Genomic DNA, 26,317 nt, shown 5'->3' with positions numbered 1-26,317 from the left:
AATGTACAAGGAGGGGTAAGTACAGATTGATATGGTGTGAACTCAAGGTGAACAGAACGTACCAGGGTGATGATGGAATGTCTTGGCATCAGCACGGTTTGTGAAGCGTGAGCAAAACAAAGCTTAGAAGCAAGACTTCCCATCATGCCACAGTTATGTGCAGAAGCAATGCTTCCCATCATGCCATGGTCATGTGCAAAAGCAATGCTTTCCTTCAAACCTCCTCCATTATCTTCTGCACTTGCGCTTGCCCTGTCAAAACAAGTTCCTGTGCTGGTTCCTGAATGATTTCTATATGGGTATTTGCCATTTGTCCAAAGTTTTTAACTGCAACAGTCATCAAATCCATCTTCTCATGCATCTGCTCCAGCAAAGCGCTTGTCTTGCAAAAAGCAAGCATCAAAACTTCTTCTAAACACATTTTTATTCAATGTCAGAGTCTGGTCTCACGAGCCTAATCTTACAGCTGTGAAATCCCCAGATCGACTCCGGCAACAAATTAACAGGCTCCCTCTAGAGGAGACAATTTCTATTTGTATCCATCTTTTAAAAGCAGGACCAACAAAAGAAAATTACTTTCATTTTTCAAATATTTTGTTTCTTTTGAATGCAAGAAGCAACATTGGAGTGAATTTGTTTCTCTTTTTTTACTATCTGTCAAAAGACGTTCCATTCATAGTCGATGAACTTCCCCATAAATTTCTGTCTCTGACACCCCGTTCCCAGGTTTGAGACGGTGGAAATTTATCTTTCTTTTTTAAAAAAAAAAATATTTATTGAGAATTTTTTTAAAATTACACAAAAGAAAGAAACAAGACCAAAACCCCCCCCCCAAAAAACCACACCATCATTCTCCAATTCTCCACTTTCAATACCTTCTTTCCTTGACCTCCTCCTCCTCCCTTTTCCTGTATCCTGATTTATAATAATCACAGTAATCCTTCCCATAATTCATAATATTCTGTCCTCACATTACCTTAATCTATTTTCATCTTATCTTATATATAAAAAAGTTTAGAACTTAAATCTTAATTTTTACCAACTTCTCCTAACCATAACATTCTTACCTAATTCTTTAGACATTTTTATAAGAGTCAAATAATTTCATTTCAACATTTTCCTAACATTCATCAATTTTGTAAAACAGTCCTAATGATAAAAATAGAAAATTAAGCAATCCAATCTTCATCCAGCGTCCCTTCCTCCTGGTCCCGGGTTTTGTCAGTCCTTTTTGTCCTATTAATCTAGCACATTAACCTGGCAATCTTATATCCGAGGCCCTCAAGTCTCTTCCATGTCCCTTCCGCAGCTCTTCTTCATATTTTCCTTTTATTTCCAGCTTGGTAATGTTTTTGACCCTTTTCAACAAAACAGTCCCTTTTCCATAGTCCAGACTAGACTCGATGTAGTATTTAAAAACATGTTCCAGATTCCCTTCAAAGTTGAGAGCCCCCACTGCTCCAGACATCTGACGGCCCCTTTCCAGACTCAAAAAGTCCAAATCTCCCTGTATAGGGGGGTCTATCCAACCCCCCATTTCCAAACCAAACCAAACCAAATTTTATCTTTCCAAGTCTGGCCTTTTCCAAGTTCATTTGTCAAATCCAAAAATTTATATTCCTGCTGGGCCGCAGCTCCTTCCGTCTCTGGCGCCCAAGATTCAGCAGAATCCTCTTCTCTCAGCTGTTCTGTCATGGCACGCTCCTGTTTTAGTTCCTGGGTGGGCTCCATATAGTTTCCCACTACTGTTCAAAGTTTCTGGCCGCATTCGTCATCAAATCCGTCTTCTGGCTTAACTGATCCAATAGGGCATTTATTTTGCAGAAAGCACCCAACAGTGCTTCTGCAGACATTGTCCTGCAAGGTCACAAACCCTTTCCCACGGTTGTAATCAGTGACAGCTGCAAGCTCCCAGGGATTAGTTACAATTTCACAGTTCCCCTCTAGGGGGAAAAACTTCTGGTTGTTCTTTCTCTTAAAAACAATAGCAACCAAGTTTCTTTTTTAAGATATTTTGTCCATATTTGTTCTTTTAAGATGCGAAAGGGAGCAATGGAGTCACTATGTTTCTCTTCTTTTAACTATCTGTCAAAGACATTTGTTTCTGGTCAGTGAGCTTCAAACGTCAATTCTGACACCCCGCTCCAGGATCAGGACGGTGGAAAATTACTTTGCTTTAGATTCACTTCTGCAGGTTTAAACAGCTCAAAAAAGATCCCCCTTCTTCTCCTGCTACCGAAGGGGGGTTCAGCGATTTTAAATGATGAAAGTCAATCCTTTAAGAGTGATTTTTAAGGCTCTAGTTTGCGTTGTCTTTGCTTTGTTCTGGCTACAGGGAAACGGAAGGCTGACTTCCTGTTTAAACCTTCCCGTTTCAGTACCAAATTAGGGTAATTTTTTAAGTACAAATTCCTTTCTATTTCGCCAGTTCTTATTTAAAGTCCAAATATTCAATGTTCCAGTACTCACGGTTGGTTATTTTAAATGCCAAATTGTCCTAGGAAAAAGGCAGCGCTCTCCGGCAACGGCTATGCGGCTTCGCTCCGCAGAAAAAGCGATTGACTCACAGCACCGCGCCACTTCCCCCTCTTCGTTTCGGAGCCCGTTTGTGGGTTCCTTTGCGGGTTGGGGGGGGCGCTAAGGGTGCCCGCCGAGTCCCACGGTCACAGGCTTCATCCGCCTGTGATTTCCAGAAGGGTCCCCGCTTCGCCGCAGCGGAAAAGACCCGTTTCATGCGGAGCTGGTCCCTCCAGTTCGGAGGGAGTCCGCCATTGCCGATGGCGCCACCCCGGAAGTCCGGAAATTTATCTTTCTTTACTCTCTCTCCTGCAGGCTTAAACAGTCAAAAATTCCCCCCCTTTTCTCCTGCTTCCAAGAGGGATTTTGGTGGTAATGACTGAAGGAAATTTAGACCTTTATATACGACTTTCTAGACTTTAGCTTACAAAGTTTTTGCTTCAATTTATTTACAAAAACGGGAGGCGGACTTCCTGTTTAGAGCCTTCCCACTTCAGTGCCAAATTAAAATGTTTCTTAATCCAATTTTCCGTTCTACTCACGGGTACTTGTTTAAAGTCCAATTGTCCACAGGAAAAAGTCAGCAACGGCTGTGCGGCTTCACTCCGTAAAAGTAGCAGTTGATTGAAAACACCTCGCCACTCACCCCACGTCGCATTTGGATCCCCGAAAAGGTTTCCCTGCGAGTAGGGGAGGCGCTCCTGGTGTCAGCCGAATCCCACGTTCCCAGGCTTCCTCCGCCTGGGATTTTTAGAGGGTCTCCGCCTTCGCCGCAGCGGCAAGACCCGATTTTCACGGAGCGGGTTCCTCTCGGTCAGAGGAACTCCGCCATTGCCGATGGCGCTAACCCGGAAGTCCCGCTGATGAAGACTTTATTCCGAAACAGTGAACTACTCCGGACACACTGTCCTCTTGAGACTTCCTTTTAAGATTTCTGAGGGACGTCTTCCGTTGAGACTTTTATAGGACGTCTTCCTTTGAGAGACGGCTTGGCGTTCCTCGCCATTCATTGACTTGTTTGACTTCTCATTTGACGTGGCGTATTAGTATATTTTGAATGACATTGTAATTAATTATATATCCACTACCAGTTATTAGCCGGCGTGTTGTGTTTGCATTTGTGTTGACTGTTACATTTTGCAACACAGGGTTTTGTGTTTGGCACCATCAGGAGGCAGGTTGCACTAGACTTCCTGCACTGTCCTTACACGCATAAAAAACACAAGTAAGCTTGTCTGGGCAAACAACTTTTTGGAGGTTTGCTGACCAAGCATCCATGTGAGAGTAGACAGTCTAGTGAACTCACGTACGTTAGAAGGCAGGGCTGCTGCTCTGATCCCACGCATCCTGCTCAAGCACATTCACACACATGCTCTCAACATATTTTTTTTTAAATAATAATCTTTATTGGTTTAAAATACAGACATAAACGATCATTTACAGCAGAAACAAAGAAAGAAAAGGAGGGGAAAAGAGTCAAGATAAAGAAAGAAAAGAAAAAACTGTATACAAAAAGAAACTACATCTTTTCAAATAACAATTAAATAAAAATTATGAATATAAAACTTCCAATTGTTCTCATTATACTATTTATGCTGTCATTGTTTTCTCACACAGCTTTATGTTATATATTATTATTTTCATATAATCCGACAAAATATTTATTACTTTTTTTTTTACCTACAGGTATCATTCACGTTCTGCTAGTATGGTATTATTTGTACAGTATAGTCTTAAATATTCTCCATTCTCCATATACTTTCTGATTTAAAGCTCCTCTAACGCTTCCCGTCAGTTTTGCTAGTTGCAAGTGTCTGCCACTCTGTTATCACTGGTGTTGTTTCACTTTTCCAGTTTCTCGCCACAAGTATTCTAGCTGCCGTAATTGCATACATGAACAATGGTCTTATATTCATTTTAATTTCTGTTGGTAATATACCTAGTAGAAAAATCTCTGGGTTTTTTTTAAAGGTAAATTTAAATAATTTCTTGAATTCGTTGTAGATATTACTCCAAAATTCACAGATAACTACACAGGTCCACCACATATGGTATTATGACCCTGTATCTTTCTTATATCTCCAACAAGTTGGTGACCTGCCTTTGTACATTTTAGCAAGTTTTAAAGGAGTCTGGTGCCATCTGTATAGCATCTTCATGGTGTTTCCCCTAAGATTATAACATGCTGTTTATATAGATTATAACAATTTAATATCTACCCTCCACAATCTTTCCCATTGTTCCATATAGATATTGTACCCAAAGTCTTGCATCCAACTTACCATCAGTTTTAACTTGTTCCTCTGTTACTTCCCATTCTAAAAGGTAATCATAGATTCGTGAAATATATTTTCCTTTTTTATGGATTATTATTATTATTATAATTATTATTATTTCAAATTTGGATCTTCTTTCGCAAGACCTTCTTTCTTATCTATACCCAATTTTTAACTGGAAATATTGTAGCCAATCCAACAGGTGGCTTTTAATTTCATCATATTTTTTCAAGTTGGCTTATCCTTGTTTCCTTCTAATAGTATTCAATACGTAGGCCACTCTCCTTTCATATTTCTCTTTTTAACTGCCAAACCTTCAGTTGGTGAGGCACCCCTACGGACATCGCCTGCTCTGAACATGTGAAAAGGGCTCATATAGTATCACAACCAGGAAATCTTTAAAAACCTTGAAACAAAAGAGAATTTTCTCAACTAAACCAGGAGGCAGGAATAGTTGGAAATGTTACAATCAGGTATTTCTGGGTTTTAACTTCCATGTGATGACATAAAGCTAAGGTGGAAAAAATAGTCTGGAGTTGAAAATGATTTAAATTTGCCAACTCCTAACTTTTCTGGGAGTTTGCCAGGCTTAATTTGGATGTTGGCATTTCAAAGTTTGCACAGCTCTAACTTTAACCTGCTGCAGCCTAAAAAAAAAAAGGAACTGGTAATAGATGTGAAAATATTCCACATTAATTTAGCACAACTGGCAGTCTGTTTCCAAGAGAGCAAACCACAGAATCAGAATTTTTTAAAAAAATTGTTTCACACCAAAAATGGGTGATGGTGATACTGTGACCCTCTGAGGAAAAATATCCATGAAATATTGGACAGGAAAGATATCCTACACCACAGAACAATAATGATTGCAAGAAGAAATAGAGCTGGTTTTTCAGAGTAGTACTTTTAATTATTTGCACATCTCCACATTCAATAGGTTCCCCACACACCCTGTCTCTATAAATGTTCAGATGGAAAGCTCGAGCAATTGGAATAAATTATGTCCAAACTGCATCTGCGTTGTAGGGGTTTTTCAGTCAGAAGACTTACTGTTTACTACATATCCTGCCTACTGAAATATGCAGCAACTCTTTGTAGTGTAGCCATTACACTCTTGAATGGTGAAAATGTGTAGTTAAGTAGTTAGTGCCTAAGAGACCCATAGAAGGACCTTGAAATAAATGAACATATTCTGATAAATGTGTTGATCAGGAATGCCAACAGGCCTCTCAGGACTCAGGGCAGAAAATCAGTTTTATTCAGTAAAAATGGTCTTTTTGTCCTAAATGAAAAGCAAGCAGAAATGTAGAGCATTTATCATCATAACTACTTTTAAGCCCCATGCCAACTAAAAAGGTGCTCTTATTAAGGCATGGCTCTGTATAGAAAAGTGCAATAACTTGCCTTCTCCCTGCCTCCCCAGCCCACACAATTGTGCCATTACAATGAACTGAGTGTTTGATGGCATTCATTCTCTGTTTGAGGTGACTAGTCAGAACATCACCTGATTCAGGCTTCCCCTCCCCCCAACCTGCGTTCTTCTCACGTGCAACGGCCTCCAGCCTCCATCCACTGAAGAGAGAGTTGTGGGGAGAGACAGTAGGAGAGAGAGAACTTGGGAGCAGGAAAAAAGGGGGCATATAGAGGTTTTGAGAAGGTGCTCCCCACTTTCCATGATTTGACTTACGCATGCAGGGGTCTGGAGCAGAACCCCTGTGTAAATGGGGACGGGGTGGGGGGAACACGTCTGTAGATTTTAGATTTTACATGAAGCTTTACTTTTAGGCTTCTGAATGGACACCAATATGCTGTATTTCTATGCTGTTTAAAATACAAATACACACAAGGTGCACACACACAGCCCAATATCTCATATTTATTGAAGGTTCTGAATTCTTCTGGGGCCATGCAGGGACCTCTTAGAAGGGAATCACACCAACGTTTTCTACACAGAGAGAAGACCACACACAGTAAACTCAGTATTTTCATGCTCCTCCAAAGTTACCTGACTCCTGTGGTTGTTGCACCATAATATAACAACACTCATCTCATGATCAGAGACTACACAACACCCTCTTCATTTAGTCAGAGCTGCCACTTTGTAAACTTTTAAGTTACCTCCACACAAGCAAGCAGTCATGTGATTACATTCCAGCACTTTGGTACTACTAGACCACAAACAATGTCTACTCACCCAACAACGCAAAAATATTGCAAAGGGACTGGTTACTTTCCAACTATGTATAAGACCAGTTATTGGAAGACTGCAAAGATCATAAGATGGGTAAAAATGCCACACTAATCCAGGACAAATAGTGAAATATTGCAAGAAATACATACATACACACACATTCGCTTTCCTATCAAGCTGATGAACACAGGTTGTTGCTGCTGTTGCTGGGAGCCCTGTCTTATGCATGGGAATCATCTACTCACAAACGCCTTATTCATTTCAGAGAAGCGATCCCAAGCGAATCTGTTCTTTCCATGAAAGTAGGCTGGGGAAATTACAGGTACAATATGTGCACCGCACTGCAGGCGGTGTTATGACGTTCTGAATTTTATGTAGCAAGTGTTTTCTACCAGGTTCAAAATATCTATTTACTACTATAATAACAATAGCTATTATTACTACTACTACTACTACTACTACTTGATTATGATTCCCACTCTTCCACTAAAAATACCAAAAGCAGCATACTTAATCATTATTTCATACAATATGATCAGTAAAAAGTTTTAGATATAGGTAGGTAGCCGTGTTGGTCTGCCGTAGTTGAAACAAAATTAAAGAATTCCTTCCAGTAGCACCTTAGAGACCAATAACTAACTTAGTTGGTCTCTAAGGTGCTACTGGAAGGAATTTTTTTATTTTGTTTCAGTAAAAAGTTTGAAATACTTAAAATTTCATTTGGGGCACCCAGGGCAATCTCTTTGCTAGCAACATGCTCCTTGTGACACCAGGAGGGGTGAGGTCACTGGTTCCTCCCCTCAGGGCACCATCCATTAAGGACCAAACTTGTTTCGATCTGCATCAGGGGTCGGCAACCTAAGGCCCATGGGCCACAAGTGGCCCACGGGGGTCGTTTAACCGGCCCATGAGCCGCCTGCTCAGCGAGTCCCTGCATGCTGCGCTAAAGCAGCGCGGCGCGGGGATTCACTTCAGTGGAGCCAGAAATGACGTCTGCGCAGACGCTGGAAATCACGGGCGCAGGTGATCATGCGCATGCACAATCCGGTCCACAGAGGGATCTCCGCTGGAGTGATCTGGCCCAGGCAAGGTAAACCTTGCCGACCCCTGATCTGCATAGCCCCATCCCAGGGCTCATTTCCTTGGTCACAGTAATGACATAATGCTGGTAGTATAGAACATGTGGGACCAAAATTTTTAAAAGCCAGAACTAAGCTAAAATTTAATTAGGTGAGCATTTTGACTTCTGCCTTCATCCGTAAAAAGCTGGAGCTTGAACCAAGTATTGGGAGCCAGGGTGGCAGCTTCAACACTATGAAGGATGGAAGGAGAGAGTTCCTACGTGCTGTAAGAAGTTTAGCTAAAAGTTTAAATATTATCCTCCAAGTTAAGGCCAAAATAAGTAAATCCAATTGTGCATGGGTAGGAGGGAATACATGTTTGGGCTAGAGAGAAGCAGAAAGAGGAAAATATTATGAAACAGCATTCCAAATTATTCATCATGAGAACACATCTAGAAAGTAACCTTGAAGTTGACAGTGTGTGGGTGACTATTTACCACGTTCCTCTGCGTAAATGTTTGTTATGAACATTCTATCTCAACAGTTATTTTAAGAAATCAGCCTCAACAAGGAATGAGTCATAAGATACCTTATCACAGGATAAAGGAGCAACAGAACTTACGAACACCAGTGTAGGATCTGTGAAACCCCTCCAGGGGAAAACACTTCATAACCTTTCAAAATATTTTTGCGCAAAACTGTCCTTTCCCAGATACACAAACATTTACAAGATTGCTTTTTGGTTGTTGTTGTTTAAACCTCACTAGTAGCCCTTGATCATCAAGGTCTTGAAACTGTTTTATGTGCAAAGAATGGTAATATAATATGGCACATGACATTTCAGAACAAACACAACTCCTGACTTGTATGTTATCTCTGGGATGTTTGGGTTGTTAGGGGAGGGATAGTACTTCTGGTGCTCCTTCTGGGGTAGTTTGTTCCCCTTTGGTCCCCACCTGCACTCAGCTCTCACTTGTGGCTCCTAGAAGCTGTCAGCATGAGACAGCGGCTGCACCCTGGAAAATGGCTTTGATTGCCTGGCTAAACCAGATGTGGGTTGCTGGTGGGTCTCAAACTCTCAGTGAGTTAGGGATTCCCCCTGTGTGTGAAGACAGGTTCCAGCAGATTGAGTGGATGAGACCAATAGTGGATCCAATGGTCAAGGTGGTGGTTTCTGCATGTGTTGTAGAGAGGAATGAGAGGGAGATGGGGTCATCAACCTGGGAAGGTAGCCCATCTGGGAGAAGGAAGACAATGATCCTAAACCTCTGCTGCCTTATGGCTATAGTCCTTTTGAGAAACGCTTTGGGAGTAAACCCTGAGGAACAATAGGCACCCGCTGCTTTGCAGGACATCTTCGGGAGAAGAAAAGGCTAAGGAGTAAACCCTACACAAATCCGGTGTGGAGTCCCTAAGATGGTTGGATGGTGCCTTGTATGCGTCCTTCCAGCAACTCCTGCAGCCAAGCTGGTGCCAAGCATATTGCCCTGCTTTCCTTTGGACCCCTTCAGCGAGGCTGAGAGGGGGTCTTTGTTGCATGGGCAGCCCAGGACCGCCACACACACTGTCCGGGCTTGTGTCCTGGGGAGCTCCCTTAGGTGCTGCTCACGCAGCAAAAAGCTACCAGTCTCTGCAACTACAGCAGGCTCTGTGATTCTTTCTTCCTTTCTCCTCCTGTGATGAGGCTGCATTTTAATGTTTTAATGTTGTATTTTAATCTTGTTTTTAAGTTATATTCATTCAACTCCTTTTTATTATTGGTTGTTAGCCGCCCTGAGCCCGGCCTTGGCTGGGGAGGGTGGGGTATAAATAAATTTTTTTATTATTATTATTACTATATTCTCCAGTGGTTTGACTTCACCCTCAGAGGAACATATATTTGTGTTTTTATATTGTAAACTGCCTTGTGATCTTCAAATGAAGGGCAGTATAGAAAATTAACAAACAAACAAACAAACAAACAAACAAACAAACAACTACATACATGGATAATGTTTATCTTTATATGTGCCTGTGGGAATATGTGGGTGGATAATGAGACATGAACAAATTTGATACTGCAAATGCTTCCATTACACTGGACCCAGACATCCCCACACCTGCATATTTAATACCCATATTTCCATAGCTGCTTAATAATAAAATATATTAGTTTTCCAAATTACCCATTTATGACCTGATTTTGAAGAATATTATGTATTTAATACTTTTAACATAGCCATGGGGGGGGGGGGATAAATATATAGAAAACAAGGAAGCAGCATAAGTAGCTCTGTCGGTTATTATTATTATTATGATTATTATTAAAAAGAGGTAATAAAAGAACATGTTTTGTAACATTTTATAACAAAGTAAAGTTAAAATTTATATTAAGTTTCCTGGGCTCTTTTTATTTCAGTTTTCCATTGTGCCAAGATGTGGTAATTATTGGGCAATTACAACTCAGTTGTAATATTTTGAAATGGGACAATAACATTCAAAACTTGATTTTTCTTTCTCCTCATTTAAATTAACTCAAATTGTTTTGTTCACAACATACAAACAGCAGGATACAAACTGTGCCCTGTGTCCACAGTGGCTTTTCAGTGGGTATGATTACAGCTCACATACAACAAACTCACAATGGATGCAGGCACTATAATTATAAGGGTATAAATCTTCAAACCCAGTTTATTTTTTCCATAAATATTATCTATTTTTCTTCACTTTTCTGCATTTTAACATAGGCAATCACTGCAGCTATTTATACTCCAAATATTTTAAGTATATTTAATAGTCATCTCAAGCAAATATTTTCACAGCTGTACAGCAATATAAAAGGGGGGAAGCCACAAAAACGTGTATCAGCCCTTCTCCAAGCTGAAGGGTGGGGTTAAAAACTGTGACAACTGCTTATATAACACAGAAACCAACACAAATGCATTTTTCTTCAGGTAAGGCAGCAGAACTAAAGAATCACAGCAACTATCAGGCCTTGTGAAAAATGCCGGTTGTCTCCATGCTGAGACCAGATGTGAATGATTGCCACAAATCTGTGGAATAAACGTGGTTCTTAAATCCTCTTATAATTCTGCAGCCACCATGAAACTTTACTAAGTTTAAACTCTTTGGTACATAAACATTAATATGAACAGCAGGTGATGAGATGTAGAATTGTTGAAAGTTAAAACAAATATATTTATAAAAATAATATAATATAATATCTTGTTTACAAATTTTACACACACACACATACAGAAAATATGTAAGACTAGAAGCTATCAATAGGTTTTAATAGTTTCTTGCATTTTATGGAAGCAGTTTATCCTTAACTAAACAAAAACTCATACGCCAGTTCGCCTTTTCCTAACTCCAACACAGTAAGTTCTGTGAGAAAAACCCATAGGTGAAGACACAAAGTTCTTCCTCTGGTCAGGGACTTATGAGAGGACTACAAGTTGCAGAGAGTCCCTCAGCTGCCACTCCTCTGTTGGGGACAGAGCTCTGCTCTTCCTCAGGCAGATTTGCTCAAGCTTCCCCTGAAGTCCTCTAGAATCTGGATCTCACCAATGAGATGTCACCCAACTCTAGGTCTTCCAGGTTCCTCAGGCTAACTACCTTCTGCTATCACTCTGGGCAGAAGGTGACCCTGAACTGCCACGTGCTATGGTGACGGCCCTTTTATACAGTATCTCACCAATCGCCACAAGTATCTCCACACCGGCTAGTCAATTGGCCTACCAACGTTCAACAACTGGCCTACCAAGACTGGACCTTTTGAATCTTCCTTGGCAGCCAGTTTGATAGCTGACAGATCAAACTGAACTACTAAGGCTTATTTGTAGCAACTGATAGTTAAAGGCCTGCCCACATCAAACTTACATACTAGCAGTTATGTTTAAAGTGGGGATTATTTTTATATTGAAATAAAAATTAAAATATTGTGCCTCACACTTTAGTGCTCCACATGCATAAATATATATAATGCTACAACATTTAAGTAGAAAGCTGGGAGAGAGTAGAAGGGTTAACAAGAACACTTGGGAACATGCTTTGCCGCTGCTTGAGCTCCGGTGGCCTCAGGGGTGCAGAACGCCTTCCGTCAGTTTCGGCTAGTGGCCCAGCTGCATCCCTATCTGGACAGGGGCAGCCGAACTTCTGTCATCTATGCTCTGGTAACCTCTAGGTTGGATTACTGCAATGCACTATACGTATGCCTCTCAAGACGCTTTGGAAACTTCAGCTGGTAAAGAATTCAGCAGCCAGGTTGCTCACTGGGGCAAGATGGCTTGAGCATATTGCACTGATCCTGGCCTGACTGTACTGGCTGCCAATTAGCTTCTGGGTCCAATTCAAGGGGCTGATTTTGACCTATAAAGCCTTAAACGGCTTAGGACTCCAGTACCTCAAGGACTGCCTCTTTCCATATAAAGCAACCTGAACTCTGCAACCATCATCGGAGGCCCTCCTTCGTGTGCCTCCTCCATGAGAGGTCCGGAGGGTGGCAACACGAGAAAGGGCCTTTGTGGTGCTTTCCTCGGGGAGGTTCGTCCAGCGCCTTCATTATACATCCTTACATGCCAAGCAAAAGTGTTCCCCTTCAACCAGGCTTTTGGCTGGTTCAATGGCTTTTTAAATGTCTGGGGGGGGGGGTATTGTTTTTGTCTTGTTTTGGTTTAAACTATTTATCCTGGGTATTTTTATTGTGAACCACCCTGAGATCTTTGGATATAAATTTAAACAGTATATAAATTTAAATAGTAGTAGTAGTAATATTCGCTCCGAGTTGTGTCCGTAAGCCTGACTAATCAGTAGGTGACTTCTGCCATTTCGGAGGTGGTCTGTTTTCTAACTTGGCTTTATCTGTATTGTTTCTGAGGATGTTTAAGGTATTAGAGAAATACTGTACTGCAGTAAGAGAGGGTGCTGTTTGCCATTTTAATATTGGTTCAGGGACAATATGGGTGCTCTCCAGCTGCAGTGGCATGATGTGAAAAAGTTCAAGCTCTTTAAAAATAAGCAAAATAGAGCTTAAGAATTAAGCAATTCAGGTGAATTGCTAATGCTGTCCTCTCAGTCTAGCGCTACAAATCTGACACACAAGGAATGCAGCTGGTGCTCTGACATACATGTGTTATGAAGGCCTGGACATCCTGAAAGGGACAGCCACCATTCACAACACAATAAGCCAAACTATGGCTTACCAGGACTGGATTTACAGTCGCCCTTTTTACTGTTGTTCTGTGCTGAGCCAAGCCAAGGTTTAGCTCAATGTGAACCTGTGTGAACCCCATTCAGTTCTTCCCTCAATAACGATGAGCAACCCTTGGCTCCAGCTCATGGATAATGAGGAAAGAGCTTAACCAAAAGCCCGGGTTCTCACAACATACTGAGTCAAACCTTGGCTTAGCTCAGTCAAAACAGCTGCAAGCTCCTCTCTGGAATGCCACATATGTGTGTTCTCCTAGTAAGTTATACCCTATGGGCATATGTCATGCAAACCTGGTGAGTCTATTGTCTTGATATACAAGCACTCTTGACACATTTCGTTATAAATGTGTCTCCCACTTTCTCAGTACTAAGCTTAAGAACTTTCTCATACACAGGTGCTTACGTTTCTCCACAAACAAGATTTGGATTTTTTAATTTAATTTTTAAATAATGCTTAATTTACACAGTCGCCTTCATGCATCCTACATCCTCTGTTAGTCTTACGTGGCAGGAAAAAGAAGAAAGTGGAGACCTTGAGAAGAGATCATGAAGCAGTCAGCAGTCGGATTTATAAAGCAGCTAGGCTTAGTTTTTGCTGACCCATAGTGAGTGGGCATATGGCTGAACAGTTGAAAAAGCAGAAAACTCAAACGCAGTTATTTTGAAAACAATGAAGGGAGAAGGAAGAGGCACAGGGTCCTGTCACAGGAAGGGGATTAAATAGTTGCCTGCTGTCATTTTTTTAAAGGTTCAAGCGTAGAATATCATCAAATATCCAGACTGTAAAGACACACACTGCTCCGTCAAAATTAGTTGTTTGCTTTCTAATTTCAGTAAGGCTATGCCAAAATCTCGGGGCGTTATGAGTGATGTCCCTCTGCTCATGGACGGCTCCTTGTTCCACGTTTCTGCCTTTCATCATGAGTTCGAGCGTCTTCAAAACCCATGACACTTTTGGTAAAAGCTGTTCTCCAATTGCAGCACTTGCAGGCCAGTGTTTTCCAGTTGTCGATGTTTATACCACCGTGTTTTTCGCTCTGTAAGACACACTTTCCCCCTCCTATGGAGCGAATGCAGGCGGGAAGCTCTTCTCAGAGCTCCCTTTAAAGAGCCGTGTGGAGAGTGTGTGTATCCACCAGATGTTCTTTAGTTCTCTGGTTCTTCTTTGAACCTCAGCTTTAGCGTTGGCATAGGTTTTATTCTTAGTGGCACAGTTTCTATCTCTTTGCCTTTTATTGTCAATAATGTGTTCAATCTCACAGTCATTCTCATCTTGAAGGGCTTGAGTGTTCATTTTGCGCCTTGGTTTCCTTCCTTGAACCCTGCATTGATGTATAATCCTGATAGCCATCGTGGAGCGTATTAATCACAGCAGTCATCGGCACTCATCATAGCTGTGGTGAGGAGCACATCACAGCAATCTTCAGCTCAGACAATTACATAGTCTAAGAGGTGCCAGTGGTTTGACCAAGGATGCCTCCATGAAGTTTTTTTAAAAAATATCAAGAGAGTGTGTTTGTAATAACAAGGTTGTGCGCTGCACATATCATCAAAAAGTAAGATTCCATTCTGGTTGCTATTGCCAATTCCTTCTTTGTCAATAGTCCCAGGCCACAGATCTGAATCTCACCCAATTCTTGCATTAAAATCACCCAGGAGGATAAATTTATCCTCCTTGGGCGCCTCTGATAGGATGGTATCCAGCTGAGAGTAAAATTTTTATTTAATGTCTTCATCAGCATCCAGTGTTTGTGCATAAGCGCTCAGAATAGCAGCCTGTTGGTTTGGGGCAAGTTTTATTCAAAGGATTGAAAGTCACTCATTAATGCAGGTAGGGACTTCTGACAAGAGCTTCACAAGATCATTTTTGATAGCAAAGTCTACTCCATGTATTTGAACTTCTTCTTCAGGTAGACATTTCCAGAAGAATATGTAGCCTCCTTTTTCTTCCTTCAGTAGTCCCTCTCCTGCTTTTCAAGTTTCCTGAAGTGCTGCAATACCAGTGTTAAAACGGCGTAGCTCTCTTGCAACGATGGCAATTCTCGTTCAGGACGCTCATTATCTGTGTTATCCAACATAGTCCATATATTCCATGCTCCAAAGTTCATTTGTCTTTTATGACCGCTGGGTGGTGACCCCACTGGGCGCTGTAATCCAGTCAGGGAAAAGGGGAGGCAGACTATGTTTAGGGCACCTTTTCCAGCCCCTCCCCCTTTTTGGGGTGAGCAGAGTGGATCCTAAAAAGGGCTGCTCAGTTGTGGATACAGCTGACGAGCTGCTCAACTGCCTCGTTCCTGGAGTCAGAATGACTGACTCTGTATCCACTGCCCATGTGCTGGTTCATGACTAGGGGCTTCCATATTTCATGGTCCTGCCCCCATTACCATTTGCCGACCGCCATGAGACTTTTGGGGGTTTGCGTTTGAGATGGGTTTTTGGAAGACGCCTGTGCATGAATTTGTTTTATGTGTGTAGATCAGTGCACGCTAACCAACGCACAGTCTTTGCAGTAAGGCTCTAGTCCGATGGCATGAGTATCACAACGACCGGTAGATTCTTATCTGCCGCAGCCTTCTTCCGCCTTCACAGCCATTGTAACATACCACTTGTTATCATCCGCCTGTTCCTACAGGCATCTTAAATGAATTCTGATTTTACAGTTTTAACTCAGCTTTATTTCCATTGTATTGACTTATACTACTGCTTGGAAACAACTGTAATTAAGCAGTATATTAAATATTGAAATGAAGGCTATTTAATAAAACCAGGGCTTCCTTTGTGGCAGGAAGAAATCAAGAGCCAGTTTTCAATTCCAGAATCTGCATTTTTGAGAATATGCAGAGTGCCCTTGTGGAATTACAACCACTCAAACTGATGGTAAGAAAAAGATTACGAAGTGAAGGCAGACATGAACCCAGACACTCGGGAGTCAAACTCCAAATATTGTTTAGTCAGCTCTTTGAATCAGGACATTCATTTTAACACATGAGAGAGTAACCTCCAGCCCCCCAGATGTCGTTGAACAACAGCTTCCACCATCTTTGACCATAGGCCATGCTTCAATAGGACTTACTTCTGAGTAGGCATCTATATAATGGTGCTGTAAATCAGCTTTTAAATTAGTTCTTCACATCAGTCTTAATTCACTTGCACTGCTTTTCAGCATATAATTCTGTAGCAACATCTTTTAAAAGTAATGAGCCCCTTTAAAAAATGAATACTCTACTACTGAAGAAAAACTAAAACGCCTATAAATTCCAAACTAGTATCTTAAAGCCATTTCTCAACATCCATTTCTGCATATTTTTCTTCTTGGATTCAGTATTGTGTTTGAAATAAAGCAGCAAATATCTTGATTCTTTTCATTCACTAGTACAGCTTCCTAAGTGGTTCAGCACTACGCTGGTGAGGACCAACAGTAGGAATGTATCTTTATCCACAGGCAGCCAAAAAAGTACCATCTCCATCTTGGAGTAATTTATCCAATAAGATGATTTAGGGGACAGTTCAATGGCACCAGTTTTGGAACGCAAAAGCAGAGGGGAAGGAATATAAATCAAAGGTGACTGGCAGGTAAAGGATATATTCAGCAATCAGCCAAGCCATGTGCGCACTGGCACAAATTCAACAAGATCATTTATAAAAAATTTAAGTCAGGAATACACAAAAGGGGGTCTGGTGCTAACTAAATCCACAGATAGATTACACGCCACTGAAATAAACACTTCCAGATGCTGGTGTACAAAAACCTTTCACAGAAAGAAATGTTTTCTTTCATAAATTTGAAGGGAGGAACCTTGGGTAAAGCAGAGGGGAAAACAAGGGCTCCATACTGTGACCTGACTTCCTACTGCTTTTGCGGAACTGTTCATTTTTTCCAATACAAAATGTAACATACAGGAAAACAATATCCTGAAACACAGCATTAACTATGTCAATGTTTTGGTATCAAAAAAGAGTACCTTGGAGTATTTTATAAAGTACTTAAAACTGACGTGGTCTCACTGACTTGAAAACCAGCTCTTGCTAATGTTCTCCATGGCAGGACTTTTGTATTTAAAGAAAACAGAATTTCCTGAAGACTTTTCTCCATCTATAAATTATGTAAATTACATATTAATTCATTTCCAGCATTCAAACCAAAAATATTGAACAGCATAGACTGTTAAGACAGGCTGTGTTACATTGCTTTGTTTGACCCAGTTTTAACAAATACAAAGCATCCAAGTTTGTGATAGGCTTATCATATGTTTGTGTAAAGTAAGCCTTACACACTTTAATATGCTTGATAATATTTAATCAGAAACAATGAGTTAATATTATTTTATTCATACTCAACAATGTTCTTTAGGAATTGATTCATTTGCTTTGTTGGGAATGCTCTTCTTTCTCAAAGAAATCATCCAACTGTGAAATGCAACAGTTCACAGAACTCAGATGCAACAAGTGGTGGTGCTTCATTATCCAGTGCCTGTCTCCTCAGCCAGCTCCCTCCTGCCTGAAGTAGCTTCCAACGTCCAGACGAGAATCCAGCTGGATTCTACCTCTCCCTTGCAATAGTCTAGTTCAACTAGACATGCACAGAAAACTAGACATGCACAAAAAACCAACATGCACAGTTCAAGACATGGAAATACAGCACACCTTAACAGAAAACATTGAGCCATTTTTGGATTGCAAGGGAAGGATATGAACACTCTCGGGTTTGTTTGGTTTTGGCTGCTTATAGAGTGCACAGTATCATCTCAGTGCTGAACCAAGTCTTTGCAACTATGGTAAGCATATTAATATTGCACCTGTCACTGCCTACCAAGATCAGTGTTGCAATATTGGCCATTGATAAAGGAGACATGACCTAAAAATGAATCATTGCTCCAGCCTCCAAGGGAGTGTTCCACGTAAGCAGAATGCCTCATCTGGCGGCCTAAGAGAGAGCAGTGGGAAGCAAAGGGCACTTGAGCTTTTCCAATTCCCTTATATGGATTATATAAGCATATTGATATGGCTGCCAAGAACTTATGAGAGAGAGAAGAAATAAAAGAAGGAAGTGGCACCCAGCCAGAAGGAAATCCAACCTTAGCTAGCAGCAAGCCGAGACTGCAACTTCTGGGTAAGGAAGTGTTCAAGAAACAAGGGCTAAAAATTGGCCACAGGTAGAGTAAGTGGACAGCTACATCTCCAGCGGCTTAACAATATGTGGAGCACTGGGTTATTCACCGCAAGTGGAGTAAAGGTGGGCAGGGGAAAGAAAAAGGAGAAAAATCTTAGTATGTTCCTTAATATCCATTAGGGAAATAGAACTTATGTTTTCATGGTTCTACTGGAAACATTTAAATCAGTGTTTGGGATAAAATAATGGCCATGTCAAATTATATTAGTGTCTTACCATAGCAATTTGCACTCTACAATTAAATGAAAAAACTTTGAAGTATCAAAAAAATGTACTAGGGAACTTCTAGTTTACAATATTTATGGTTTTAAATACTTAAATGTAATAAGAAATATTTATGTTCTTATTTATATGCCAGGGTCTATAAATGATAAAACCATAGTCACCATCTTCCAAGAATGAAGGTCCTTCCTAAAACTAATACTATGGCAACGTCTTATTCACAATAACAGTTACTGTTAGCAAAATTAAGCAGCAGAGGGTAGGCAATGATTTTTCAGTGATTAAATCAATGCAGGAAAAGTTTCAACGTGATTTAATTACAAAATATTAACAGTGGAGGGGCTTTGACTATTTCTAATGTTTTGAAATGGGTGAAGTGGCATTTGTCTATCTGATTATTATTGGTTTGTGGGAACACAAAGGTGGGCTCCCTGCTGAATTATGGGAGATCCAATCAGTATTGGAATTCTGCTAACTCTTGAAGACACCTGGTTAGACAAGCATTGCCTGGATCTCCAGACTTGAATCACCTGCTTATATTGTTGTGTTAACTGTTTCAACTGTTTTCAGCTATCATGATGTTGTAACAGGCTTGTTCATTTTTTTTTTTAATTAGCAATGTTTTTAATGTAGTTGTTATGTATTTTAATTATGGGTAACTGTATTTTATAAATGGGTTTATTCTTGTTATTGTGTTGTTTTATTTGTTTGTGGTCAGCCTTGATGTTTCTTCTTGAAATGAAGGGCAGTATATGCATTGTGTTTCTGTTGTTGCTAATGCTGCCGCAGTGGAGAAATTCACACAATGGCCTTCAGCAAAACAAATAACACTAAGTATGATTAAGTCCCAGCCTCTTTTTAAATTAGTTTTCATGTCCTTTTGCTTTTGGGGTGGGGGGTGGGCTGCGCAATTTCTGTTCTCATCCTGAGGTAAAGTTCTTAACCCGAGGTAATATTTCTGGGTTAGCGGAGTCTGTAACCTGAAGCGTATGCAACCCAAGGTGCCACTGTATATGAATGCCACTGATGCACACACACTATATTCCTCCCCAACTGCAGCCAACAAATGCAGCGAACCACCAACTACTTTTTAAATTTCACAGCTTGTTATAGCTGCAGCTACTCACCAAAGCTATCAAGCTGCTATTTAAAACTTTCTAAACTCTGCAATGCACATTTGCTGGCATCTGAGCAATTTACCTTGCTAAATTGCTATATTGGACATTTGTTTCAAACAGAAATGGAACCGAATACATAGTGATGGTAGAATATTTAACACACAATTTTTGTTTTGGTTTTTGCTAACTCTCAAGATAGTTGGGAACTTACCCCATGAGCCTAGATTTGCCACAAATAAAGAAATCTATGCTGAACTTTATATAAAGTTACCTGAACACGATTATGGCCAAGTGAAGGCTGCTTTAAACTGCTTTCCACATGACATTTGTAAGCACTTGTATCTCCTTTATTTTGATGTCTGTGGAGAAAATAACCTGAAGTGGATAGGCAATGCTCATGAGCAGCTCCGCTTAATGCCCTTGCCAAGTGGTGGTCATACAGGGTGCAATGTCCCTTTGCTTTCCTATTCTGTGTTACATCCACATTAAAGTGATAGGAAATTTTAACTTGGGCAAATAGCCAATGAAGAAAATAGTTACAACTGCGTAAGACTTCATATTTCTTTTAAAAGAGTTTCCATCCCATAGCATCAAGTTATCCCCAGTAGAGAATGCCAACTTATTTTTCATTTAGAAGCTTATTTTTCATGTAGTTAGGGACACTTTTTGGCATGCTGCCATGCAACTTCAGCTGAGGTGCTCAGTAATCTCTCAGAAACTCACAGCTTGCCATATTTTAATGCTTCAGCATAAAACAACACTGTCTTTGGAATGACCATATTGTCAACACAAGCAGATTAATTTTAAATCAGCAACATACTGATGAGGGGAAATGGGACAACCCGAACTGCAAACTTTGCAGTCATAAACCCCTTTAAAGAGATAGGTTGAAAGAGTAATTCAGAATCAGGAACACAAATTAATCAATGAATTGTTTACAGAACATCTTTTTATCTTTTGAAATAAATATCTATAGTCCAAAACATCAATGAAAATGCCTTTCCCCCCAAAATCCTCAGGAATGGGGATAACTTATTTTAAGCATTAGCTAACTTAGGCTACCCTGTTACTTTTTTCAGAGGGTGCGGCTGGTGATTCAGTGTGTGGCGGTGGGGGGGGGGGACTTCTCTCAGGCCAGATCCAGAAACCCCAAACGCAGGGGAAGTACTTCCCCAAGAAGAGCCTGTGAAAGCAAGGATGCCGTCTTGCCCTCCGCAGCACCAGGGGACTCCATCTTCCTAAGCCAGCCTGGCCTCCGTGAAATGAGGAGGCAGCTTTTGGTGAAGGTGGACTAGCAGTTAAAACAAAGCTGCCGCTCCTATACAAGGCTCAGTCTAGGAGTACCTACTGCTGAAGCAACGTCTTAGTATCTTATCATTATATATTTCTTTATCCCCCACCTCTTTCCCTGGCAGACTCAAGGTGGCTTACAGATAAAAATAAGAGCCGCTACCACCAAGAAGACCCTGTCTCACCTTTCCATCAAGTGTGCCTGTGAGGGAGGTGGGACTGAGAAAATTGCCTCCCCCAAAGATCTCAGGACCTGGGCAGGTATGTATGAGGGAATACAGTGGTACCTCAGGTTAAGTACTTAATTTGTTCCGGAGGTCCGTTCTTAACCTGAAACTGTTCTTAACCTGAAGCACCACTTTAGCTAATGGGGCCTCCTGCTGCAGCTGCACCGCCGCTGCACAATTTCTGTTCTCATCCTGAAGCAAAGTTCTTAACCCAAGGTACTAATTCTGGGTTAGTGGAGTCTGTAACCTGAAGCGTGTGTAACCTGAAGCATCTGTAGCCCAAGGTACCACTGTATGGTCTTTCCAACAGCTAAGATCTAAGCATATAGAGCTTTATAAGTAATAAGCAGCACTTTGACCTGTGCCCAGGAACAGACTGGCAGCCAGTGGAGCTGCTCTGGCAAGGGAGTCGTCTGCTCCCGATAGCCAGCTCCAGTCAACAATCTGGCTGCAGCTCTTTGAGCCAGCTGAAGTTTCTGAGCACTTTCCCAAGGCAGCCCCATGTAGAGTGTTACAGTAATCCAAACGGGATGTAAATAAGGTGTGTGTCCCTATGCCCAAATCAGGCATCTCAAGGAACGGGAGCAGCTGGTACACTCGCTTTAACTCTGCAAATGCACTCCGCCACCAGAAACTGGGCATCAATGTCCAGGGCTAACCAGCAACTGGAAAGACCTTAAAGTACCTTGGCTAATGACCAACCTGGCTAACAAGCAATTTGAAGCAAAATGCCTATCGGGGCCTTTTTCACTCCTCTCACAATAAGCTCCCTTTTTGCCCCAACCTTGCAATCCCTTCTGGCCAAAGGTCAGTGCTGTACCCTCTACTGAAATGAATGCAGACGTCCACAGGTGCAAGAGCCCCAAGGTGCATCTAGAGCAGTACAATGACAGTACCATTGTTTTGGTGAACTTCATTTATGCTTAGAATATCCTGATCAGTTCACATCCCACACCAAACTTGAGATTGCAGGTCTCAGGCCCAGCTATTCCTCTTCACATACACCCTCCCAATGGGATCTGCTTAGGCAGCCATAACCATCTATAAATGGTGAGCAGCTTGGGGGATCGAGCACATGGCCCCACAGCCCATTGTGGGTTTTTCTTAGGTTAGAACTTAACCAGAAGCTGAAGGCTCCATAAAAGCCAGTCTCTCTGAATATGTCACATCAGAAATGAATTCTCTGTTAGAGACAAAATCTGGCACACAACTTTCTTCGGAGTATTCAGTCTTCACAATACTGCACTACCTATAATTTAAAATAACTATACACTCAAACTTTGTAGCAACTCTGAACATTCAAACAAACAAAAAGAATAATTTATAATTAAAAGGGAATAATATTTAAAAGGGGAAAAAACTTTGTTGTCTTTCCAAAAACAGACAGAAAATGCTGTTTTATTTCCCCAAAGAATTATGCCATTTTATAAAGAAAAATTATGGTTGCCACAAATTGCTCTCAACAATTCCAAAGCTTCTTCAGCTGACCACTTGAAAATCAAAGTGCTTTAACATTATAAATATAGCTTCTTATGACTCTGTTATTACATACTGTGTATGGGGAAAGGGGTCCAATCTTGTGGCCATAGCGCCGAATGGCCTCTCTGATGTGGGAAGGCTGGATGGCATCACTCTGAGCCTCTGCACCACAAGCGGCAGAACTCTGTAAGAGAAAAACACATTCAGCGAGGCTAAATCAAAAACATATAACAAGCACACACAGTCCATTAATTAAGATAATAAACCTTTACAAAAGGGGCTGCTCTCCCTTTCCTTTCTGTCCCCCCACCCCACTTTTTGAGTATGGTTGCCACATACGTTGCATGAAAATACAACCAAAACACCTATTCGCAAATCAAAGGGGACTTTTAAATTATTGTTTCCTATAAGATAAAGGAAAAACTGTAGGAGTTCTTCTACCAAGTGCTTTAGTGCCTAAGAGCATCAGGGAACGACAGCTTGCTGCAACCTTCCAGCAGGTTGTCTCAGCTGGTGCAAGTCACTGCAAAAATGCTTAGAAGAGCTACTAGGGGCCAAACAGCAACCTCCAACCCCGTCTTCCTTCTTTACTCCATTGTCAACAGAATCAGCTGATTCAATTCTCCATGCCGGAGAAGAAAGATGTAGGAGTCCTTATTCCAGTAGGTTTAGTCCCAGCATATGAGCTCTGCTGCCTCCTGTGATAACTAAGATCAGAATTCTTTACGACAGGAAATCAGAAATGGATTCCTTATGTACCATCACCAGTCCTAGCTAAATTATTTTAACTTTTCTTGAGATCTTTTTTGGCCTTAGTAAGACCTCCCCCCATCTGCCTAATTCCCCCCTCCCCCAAATGAAATTCTGTGGAAACTCTGGGGATTTTAACTGCAGTATTAGTTAGCTTCTCAAAATAATCAGGAAGTGTAGTTTCGCCTGAGTGCTTAAAACTATATTTGCCAAACTAAAAAGGGCCAGCTCCAATTTCCACGTTAGTCACATATCTTGACCTATGACAGATCCTGGGTCCTGCCAGTTGATGGGTCACATGTTTTGTGATAACCACTTTCCATTGCAAAACTTAAAAAATTGAATTCTCCTAATGTTCTGGCAGTGGTCAATGACTAATTGAGATCTAATTTGCACTCTCTGTGGTCAGGTATGTTTGCTCACAAATGTGCACACTGCCAAAGAAAGCAATAGCTTGTATTATGTACCTGTTGTGCCAAGGTTGTGTGTGTATCTCCTGCTCAAAGGCTGGTAAAATTCCACCAGGAGATTCCCAATGTTTGTTCAGCAATGTTTGCACTTTGACACGTCACTTATCTTTAATTCTGTAACTTGTATACCGTTTCATTTTAAAGCAGCATTTCTCACCAGATTTGAAAGTCTAACAAATCTTTTTTAACAATTCATGATTATTAAGATCCCCGACACTGTTATCATAAATGAGAAATAACATTTGGAAGGGTGGTTAATGATAAGAAAGGTAGCTTTATGAAATAAGTGTAGAATTGGAAGGGGCCATGATCTAGTCCAACCCCCTGCAATGCAGGAATCTTTTTGCCCAACCTGGGGCTTAAACCCGTGACCCTGAAATTAAGAGGCTCATGCTCTACTGACTGTGCCCCAAAACATTTTTACCTCTCTTCAAGGGAAAAGGGCTGCTACCGCCAGCTTCCATAAAATCAAAACAATGACTAATTTTTTTTGCGGGGGGGACCTATTATGAAGAAAACAGATAAAAATCTTAGTGATAAATATAGGATAAAACCAAACTAGAATGGGCTTAATATTTAAAAAATAGGTTCCGGTGCAGACGCCATGGCAAACAGCTGTGTCCGTGGTAGCGGATGCCAGCTGCGCAGTAATTAAGGATAATCTGGGAGTGATTATCCTTGCAAGCCCCCTCTCCCCCAGTCAGGGGAGGAGAGCTTTCCCTTGTGATTCATCCGCTAACTTTCTCTCGCTCTGATGGAATGCGGGGGCAGGGACGCTGAGGGTGCAGCGCTGCACGTATTGGAAACTCCCCAAGGTGGTCACCATGAGCGGAGGTATCTCTGTTTCTTATAAGATGCATCTGAATTTAGACGTAAGAAACAGACATGTTTCGGGAGAGGAAGAAAGATAACCTGCGAAATGAATCTGCCTCTGAGTGCCAGGGTTTTGAACTGGAGAGGACTCTCATCATTGCAACTGGAGGACTATGTAAGTGAAGGAAGGCCCTGTTTTTTCATTACATTATTTTCTGCTGTGTTACATATCAGCAAACCTTCACTGAAAAAGAATCAATTATTAATGGAGTGGGATTATTAATGGATTACAGCTATGTATGGAATGCAGGGGAACTTAACTCATGGTTTTATCTATGGAATACTGGAAATAAGAGACTGTGTGGAATTTTGTGGTGATTTGTACATTGCCAATTAAAGAGAGTGCAATTGGATCTATTATGATTTTGATAAGGCGCCAGCTCGTTAAAAGCAAGGAGATAAAAGAAGCCGGACCCTGGATAGCTTTCGGTTCCAAAGCAAGATGGAGGAGCTGTGGTGTACTTTCAAATCACCTCTCAAAGAATTTTGATTGTATTGAGATTTGGTATGGCTTGGCATTGTATTAATGTGGCCTCTATTGGATTGTTATGAATGAAAAATTAATTTAAATTAATTTAAAATATAGTTCAATTGTCTCCAAGGGAAAAAGCACACCTAGTGCCAGGTGAACCTCTTTGGGAATATCCTCTCTTAAAAATTGCATGGAACCTGGAAAAAGGCTTCTGAGGATCCTCAGAGCAGGTTCAAGTGGGAGGAGGCAGTCCTTTGGGGACCTGGGTACTTTGCATAGGGCTCTGATCTTTTAGGTAGCTGTTTTAAAAGTCATGGGAGGTGACTCAGTTCCAGTTAGTAATCTAGTTGCTATATTTTGAACTATCTACATAGCATTTCCCATAGGCAGCCTCAAAGATAGCAGTAATTCAAATAGGAATGTGCAAGATCTCTAATTGTATTCTCCAAAGGATACTGAATTGTCATTTGAAACCACACATTTGAGAGCATGAAGTGGAACATGTGTTGAGAATGCTCTGGTCATGAATTTGCTGCACTGGACTAGATAACTCTATGATTCTATGCTCCTAAACCATTGCCTGGTGTCTAATCCTTCAGGAACCGCTCGAAGGCCTGGTCAATCCACACATGCTGCAGAGAAAGATGGTAGCATCCTGAGGTATTAGAACGGGCTGTAACACATCAGATTATAGGTACAGGATACCTAGAGGTGTACTTTGTGCCCTTGGCAAGGAGCTGTGTCGGTCCCCCCCCCCCGGGACCCTTGTGCCCTTGCCAGAAGTGAGCAGAGGTGTAATTTTTGCACCACCCCGGACCTGTTCCCTTGGCCAACCTAGGCAACCCCTAGGTACACCTGAGAATACCATTTTGAACAGATAATTAACATTATAAGTCTACATTAAAAGACAACAGCAACATTTCTAAATGTCTCTAATATACAGTATGCTACACTTATAATTGCAATATTCATTCCTCTGTTAGCAGTAACAAAACACCTGTCCTTGCAAAC

The 26,317-nt window shown here is 41.1% G+C and overlaps 1 protein-coding gene and 1 long non-coding RNA gene across 8 annotated transcripts in view; one reads left to right on the top strand and one right to left on the bottom strand.

The window, feature by feature from the left end:
- The window catches only part of SUPT3H (SPT3 homolog, SAGA and STAGA complex component), a gene marked incomplete at its 5' end in the record, with an annotated part of 301,070 nt that overhangs the window by 86,700 nt on the left and 188,053 nt on the right, over positions 1-26,317 (bottom strand). For all 6 annotated transcript variants that reach the window (XM_080997474.1, XM_080997476.1, XM_080997477.1 and 3 more), the window contains one exon: positions 22,815-22,925. In XM_080997474.1, coding sequence (XP_080853600.1) covers positions 22,815-22,925 — 111 coding nt within the window. The remainder of the gene's footprint in view (positions 1-22,814; positions 22,926-26,317) is intronic.
- LOC308472520 lies at positions 17,491-26,277 on the top strand. 2 transcript variants are annotated; one of them, XR_013983546.1, is made up of 3 exons: positions 17,491-18,345; positions 21,161-21,296; positions 24,816-26,277. It is a non-coding gene; the product is annotated as an uncharacterized lncRNA (long non-coding RNA). The 2 variants fall into 2 exon arrangements; XR_013983547.1 differs by having other exon boundaries at positions 17,491-18,353; positions 21,168-21,296.

The sequence above is a fragment of the Podarcis pityusensis genome, assembly GCF_964106645.2.
Source record: "Podarcis pityusensis genome assembly, chromosome: 3".
In the NCBI taxonomy this organism is placed as follows: Eukaryota; Metazoa; Chordata; class Lepidosauria; order Squamata; family Lacertidae; genus Podarcis; species Podarcis pityusensis.
This window is presented reverse-complemented; position numbering and strand designations above follow the sequence as displayed.